The sequence below is a fragment of the Benincasa hispida genome, chromosome 11 (assembly GCF_027475165.1).
Source record: "Benincasa hispida cultivar pf3 chromosome 11, pf3_genome.v1.1, whole genome shotgun sequence".
NCBI classification, from domain to species: domain Eukaryota; kingdom Viridiplantae; phylum Streptophyta; class Magnoliopsida; order Cucurbitales; family Cucurbitaceae; genus Benincasa; species Benincasa hispida.
In genome coordinates, this window is record NC_143488.1 from 64946809 (window position 1) to 64954235 (window position 7427).

Sequence of the window (7427 nt, forward strand, 5' to 3'; positions counted from 1 at the left end):
AAAAGTTTTAGTGAACTAAAATATTTAACTTTACCCTCATCAATAGGAACATATTAGAAGAAAAGTTTCATAATTATCCCACATTTGCATCGTTCATATTTTTTATTATTTTGCTTTAGGAGAAACAATAATCAAACAAATGGAGAATTAGCATAAAATTTAGGATGAATATTTCAAGAAGTGTAATAAGAAAAGATTGCGATTTAGGAGAGATAAGGGATAAGGGTATATATGTGTTGAGTCAGATTGGTTAAAAAGTCTTTTTAAAATCAATCCGAAAATTCGAGTTGGTTGGGTTGATAATAACTAATAACTAAAATCCCATAAAATTAAAATGTTAAATACCAAATATCTATAATATTTATTGCAGATTTCAAACACATGTAAATATCATAGCAATTCTAAAAAAATTATTAAAAACTACCAATTAATTAATACAAAATAATCAAATTTTAAACAAATATGTATATATATTATTAATATATATAAAATTGGAATTGAGTTGAATCAATCTAAATTTTTTTTAGCCAACCTACGATCCAATCCAACCCAACAAAGAACTAACCCAATTCTTACATTTTAGGTTGGATAGCCCGAGTTATTCGAATGGTAGGTTATTTAAACAATCCAAATGGGAGAAGAAAAGAGTCGAGTGTAGTTCTGTTTGGAATTGGGCCCATATGAGCCCAATTCAAATGTTGAATTTTGGCCCAAAAATTTTTTTGAACAAAAAAAAGAGAAATTATACCGAATGGCTAAATGGGGTGTGGATTTGAAAAATATCTATTTCTTTTTTCTTTTTGAAATGTCTACAAATAAAAACAGGATATTACCGTTGAAGGTAGGAGGCACGGCGTGATGTCCATTTTGTCCTTTAACTACTCTGTATCCCATCCCATGGTGCAGGCCTATTTTCTTGGGATGTATAAAACTTTATTTCAAAAAACTATAAATTATTTACCAACATTGATTATCCTTTCTTTTAAGGAATTTCAAATATTATCTAAATGGCGCCTAAAGTCTCTGGGTATAATTTTATCAAAGTAAAAATATTTTACAAGCAATAACACAAAATCTCAGGACTCGGCATGAATTTGAAGTTTCACCGTTCATATAACTGTAGAATTTGAGTTTTACCGATCCAGTTAGTTGCTTCTTTATTTCAAAGATTGAGAAAGTGTGTTTAAAAAATGCTATAATGTTATTAATTTAAATTAAAAAAATTAAATTTTTAAAATGACCTTTTTTCTCTAAAATTAATTTTCAAATTAATTTTTTAATTTAAAATCTCATATAATAATATGAATAAAAATAATATATATATATATATATATATATATATATAAACATATTCTCTTGAAAAATCAAACGCACCTATCTTTCCAAACACCAAAATGGTCGTTTACCAAAAAAAAAATAAATAAATAAAATTGCGGTAAAGAAAGCATCATAAAATGATTACAATTAAATCTTATGAATTTCCATATTTTCAACTGAGTAATGCATCCCTACAAGATAATTACCACCACAATTTATTTGATTTAGAAAATGTAGAGTTTATACGAACACTACACCAACCATCCACTTAATGGTAAATTTAAGAGAAAGATGATAACAAAAGATAAAATAATTTCCATCTTATGGATACAAATTATTCTTATATTTATTTATTGATATGATTTAATCCCATGCTTATGGATTATGAAAGTAAAGTTTCTAAAGTTTGTTACATAAAATCTCACCCAACAAAGAAAAAGAGAGAGAAAGAAAGACCCAAAACTCGGACATTAAACAGAGCTCCTCAATTTCATTGCAATTGAAGCTGAGGATCAACCTCCACTCTCGAAACTCCCTCCGCCACCGCCGCCGGCACCTCCACTTCTTCGACCACCAATCCAGCAACCTCCTCCTCCTCCTTCACTTCATCCACATAGTTCGGATCCTTCTCATCAATGGCAGCCGGAGCGGGCGAGAGTTCATTCTCAATCGCATCGCCAGGTCCTTCCCAAGTGAACTTGCCGCCGCGACCGGACTTGGGAGGCGGCTGGGCGATTCCGGTGTGGCCGTGAACCGGATGGCGTTCGAGCCGCTGAACTCCTTTGTCGATGAGTTTTTTCTCGATGTACTTGATGGTGTCGATGTTGTGAGATTCGATTTCGGCTTTTTCGACATGTTTCTTCCCTTCCTCGTTGCGGGTAACGGCTCGAATCGTTACTTTGTCCTTCTTTTCGTCGATTGGCTTCATGATTTTTCAGATATTGCGTTTGTTGCAGAACGGTGGAATTTTTGAAATGGAAACTGAGATTTGAGGAATTTTGGAATTGGGAATTAGGGTTTTAAAGGGAGAGAGGAAGGAAGAACTGGAAGATACTGGAAAAGTCTGGGCAGCGCTTTATGGTGGGTGCTGGAATGTTCTACATTTCGAACACGTCTTATAACGGTTTATTTTTAAATATATTAAAATATAGTTAGATACATTTAAACTTCATGTTAGGGGCACAAAGCCATATAAAATTAGAAGTTTAACACATAAATTTTTAAGATTGTATATATCTTATAATATCAATGGTTACAAATTAAGCTTCATATGTACGAATAGACATTTTTTTAAATTAATTTTATTTATTAACTACAAAATCTAAAACTTAAGATTCAATTATTTACAAACTATTTTTTTCTTATAAAACGGTTAATTTTTAAATATTTTTAATACTTTTAAGATATATTGGATATAGAACTGATGTTTATACATCTATTAAATATTTTTAGGAATTAGAGTGAAAATTAAAAATTTAGATATTTATTAGTAAAAATTTTTAAAACTTAGGGATTAAACTTGTAATTTAATCTTCGTATAAATATAATTTTAAATGGATTGATATATGATATTTAGATAAAAGAATATTAATTACAAAATTATTATGAATATTTATAGAATTATTCACCAAAATATATATGAAAAATGATTCAATCAATTTTCGTTAAAGTAACTTGATAAAGATTCAGCAATATTTCCATATATTTTATGTATTTGAAAGAAAATTAAAATTGAATCGAGTTTTTCAAACAGATATACTGAAAATTTAAATATTATATATATTTTTTAAAAATAAAAATTTAAAACAAAATGTAAATATATTCGGTGACTAAATTTATTTTTATATATTATATATGTAGAAAAACTAGAAATATGAAATAGAAATATCTTCAAAAATAGAATGAATATAAACTGTAGTGTTGCCAGTTCGAACCCAGGATCCATAATGCTAACCTTGACAAAAACGGTAAACTCCATCCCACTGGAGCCGCACCAGCTGCCAGTCTAGAAAATTAAATAAATTTTCTTTATTAAAAATGAGAAAAAGATTTTAATATTTAATAAAAATCAATATATATTTAAAACACCAATGTGAAACTCTCCCTCGCCCCTTCATAGATCCGCCTCTAGATACATCTCGAGCCACCAATTTATCCGTCTCATTGAATTATCTCATCACAATTTTTTATAGGAATTATTTTTTGAAAGAAAAATATTTAAATACATCTCAAGTATTTGTTTATTTATGTGTATCCAACCACATTGTTCAATCATAATTTATCTTTTTTATTTCTTTTTTGAAATATTTCAATTATTTTTTGGTGTGAGTAGTGAAAGAAGACCGTTGCATAAAGATGAGTGTATTTTGAAATGCACTCAAGTATTACTCTTTTATAAATATTTTATTTATCTTTTTATTCGGTTTGAGTAAGGAAAAGGAACGTATAAAAATGAGGGCATCTTGGATGCACCAAAATACTAGTGAATACAAATTAATTTCTAGTTTCTTTTTTTAGGAATGTATTCTTTTCTTTTATCTTTTTAAGCACAACAATGGAAAAGTCGATTTAAAATAGTTTCACTTTTGTTAATAAATTATAAAATTTATCGAACAAAACTTTTAAGCAGTCTTTGGGGGTGTTGAGTTGAGTTATGAAGTCTAAAGTCCATATGTTGGAGTAAGAAATTATTTGGAGCAAAGAGTTGAAAGAAGTTTCTCGATAAATGTATAGAAGGAAAAAAAAAAAAAGAAATTTGAAGTTGCTCAAAAAATGGGCAAACTTTCATAGTGAAAGCTATTGAAGTTAGTAGAGTTGAGTTATTATTTAACACTGACTTATGTAGTCGTTGGACTAAATGCCCTATTAGAATCGTTAAGAAGCACAGATACTTAAAGTGAGAGAAAAAATCAGTATCAGACACGTATCGGATACCAATACTTCCAGATACTTACCAGATATATATTTGACACGCGATTTGACGTATCTATTTTTATACGTACTTTGTTTTTTAAGAAAAAAGACAAGTAACTCATATAATCTTTCCCAATCTAAAATTAGGCAAGCTATTTAAAAAAGCCCACTACTCGAGTCCAAAACTAAAAGAAAAAAAAAAAGATCAAACCCTAAACTAAAATCATCTAATATTCATTTTCACATTTGAGTTTCCACAAAATCCACCAAAATATAAATCATTTGGATATCTTCAATAATAAGTTCTTCGTTTATCTTCATACTTCAACCTCTAATTTTCTTCTTCTTCTTCTTTGCAATCTGAGTCGCTTTTCTATTGCATTTTATTAACTATTGTACTTCAACATTTTAGATGTTGCTTTTTTTATATTGTATTTAAGTGTTTGTATTCTATTTTGTACTATTGTTATTAACTTGTATGCTAAATTTATCTATATCCTAGATTTTTTTAAAGAAAAAAAGTGTATCTTCAATGTATCAGTATTTTTGTTTTTTTAGAAATATATATAAAAAAAGGATGTATCTTTAGACGTATCCATATTTTAGTTTTTTAGAAATTAACGAATCGTCGTATCCGATCGTATCTATATCGTGTAGCCATATCTGTGTTTGTACTTCATAAGATATAACTAACCTTTCAAAATTTGAAAACAAGAACTGATTAATGGATAGAGAAAAATTATCAGTTACCCTCATTTCAAATATTATGAAACTATGATATGTACATCATATATATGATATAGCAATATGCCTACAATCAATCTATTCCATAGGTTATGAAAGTACACATTTATTCTTATAATATCCCAATATGTTAATGTATATTTTCTAGAATTGGAAGGAGTGTTTTGAATTGCTTTGGACGACTTTCCTTGAGATTCCTTGTTTATCCAATTTTTTGGACAGTTTTGTAACATTCATAGCATTATTTTTTCTTCTTCCCTAAAAAAAAGTATTTGATAATTATTTCTCTTATTCTCACCGAAATAATATTATTGTAGGCTAGTTGTATCTACACTCAACTTGTTAATTTTGCATATATTATTATTGAATAATTAACTTTTTCACACTATAAATAGACACTAGCAAATCTAATAAAGAAAAAAAATACTAAAAAAGAAAAATTAATTATGAAAAAATACAGGAAAATAATAACTGGAATAAACCCTAATTAACTTTGACACCCTCTCTCAAATTTGAGATGGTAGAGTAACAACCAATTTGAGTCTGTGAAGCGACCGACTGAAGATGATGGCGAAAACTGAAAAAACTCTTAAATCAAATCACGTTAGATCTAGGTTGGAGACAAATCCCACAAAGAGCTAAAACATGGAGAACTTTTGGGTTGGAGACATAACCCACAAAGACTTAAAACACAAAGAACTTATGAGTTGGAAACATAACTCATGAAGAACTAAAACATAGAGAACTTTTGGACTAGAGACATAACTTACAAAAAACTTAGGTTGGGGACAGGATCTAAAGCATAACCCCCCGAACTATTGATTTGAAAATGGAACAGAGACCTTGGAAGATCATAAAACATTATAAAGGCTAAAACTAAAAAACAAGAACATTGAATCAACTAAGTAGGTGAACCAAATCTGGATCTACCTTCGTCAATAATGGATCGACGGACGTAGATATTGGACATCAGCAAAGGTTGGAAAATATAAACTCTAGGACTTAGACTCTGATACCATGTTAACTTTGTATATATTATTATTGAATAATTAGCTAATAATACAAAGATAAATAAATGGACATCAAAAGACCCAACAAAGAAAAGAAACCAAGAAAAAAAATACCAAAGAGAAAAACTAAATAAGAAAAATAGAGAAAAATAATAATTAGAATAAACTCTAATTAACTCTAACACAATTAATATAAATTAGATAGATAAAACACACATAAGCCATATAGTTGCCAACATAGTTCAGAAAAAAAATGGTCACAATGTATTTTGATATTCAAAAAAAAAAATTAAAAAAAAAAAAGATTTGATGAGACTGCAATGACGGAATATCTTATATTAAATTCGGAATAAATATACATATTTCTAATAAATACTAGATACAAACTTAAAATACATCTATAAAATATTTTTCACATTTGACGGTATAAAATTATCGGTCACATTTTTCGTCAATAAATAGGATGAGACAATCAAATTTCTTACCTTGAAATTGATAATATAAATATTATACCATTTAAATTATATTCATTTTAACAAACTGTAGATCGACTTTTTTTTTTTTACGATTAGTGGTTTTTCAAAAGGTCACAAGACAGGATGTTGGGGAGGTAAAGAATATGCTGCTCAAACATTTCTCTTAGCAAACATCGGCAAATCAAAAAACATTAATATATTCAAAACAAACACATTTTGATTTCTTTCAAACGTTTTTGTTTTGTTTTTATAAAAGAGAAATCATTTGTGATGGATCTTCCAAAGCTTTTCTTAAAGGAAACAAAAAAGAGTTCATTTTTGACATTTTCCCACTTTCACATCCAAAAAATGGGTTCGAGTCGTCGCATACGTTCATTTTGAGGTCAAATTATATTCTCTTTCTCTTTTATATTTAGACCTCTTTTTCTTCCATTTTTCCATTCATTCATTACTTTTCATCCTTTTTCTCCTTCTTCAATTCTCTCTTAAATTTTATCTTACTTTGTTTCTTCTTTTTCATTCGATTTTTTATGAATCTTTTAAACTTCGGTTAATTATCAGCTTAGATTTTTACAATTCTTTTATCTTATTCCAAATAGGTATTCGATAATATTGATTTTCTTTCATCTCTATATGTCTTTCCTACTCTTGTAATTATTTTTAGTACAATTTAAAGTGAAAGAATTTGAATCACAAACCTAATAACTAATATGTACTATATGTTAATTGAGGTATGTACATTTGATGGTTTTTTTTTATTACGTTTTTTTTAATAATTTATACTACTACTAAATCTTAAAGCTGAATTATTTCAACTCGAAATTAGTAACGGTAATAATTAAAACCATTCAAATTTTTGTAAGGGATTAGGGTTTAAAGTTCTTTTAACATCGGTTTTTTTTTTCTAAGAAGTTAGTATTTTGTTTTAAAATTTGCAATAATAGTTTCAAATTGTGTAATGCATATT

General features: G+C 28.1%; 1 protein-coding gene across 1 annotated transcript; it reads right to left on the reverse strand.

Moving 5' to 3' along the window:
• Positions 1 to 1807: 1807 nt before the first annotated feature.
• LOC120090774 (plant/protein) lies at positions 1808 to 2245 on the reverse strand. Its single transcript, XM_039048483.1, has one exon. It carries the CDS (start codon positions 2243 to 2245, stop codon positions 1808 to 1810), a length of 438 nt encoding a protein of 145 aa, XP_038904411.1.
• Positions 2246 to 7427: the final 5182 nt, after the last annotated feature.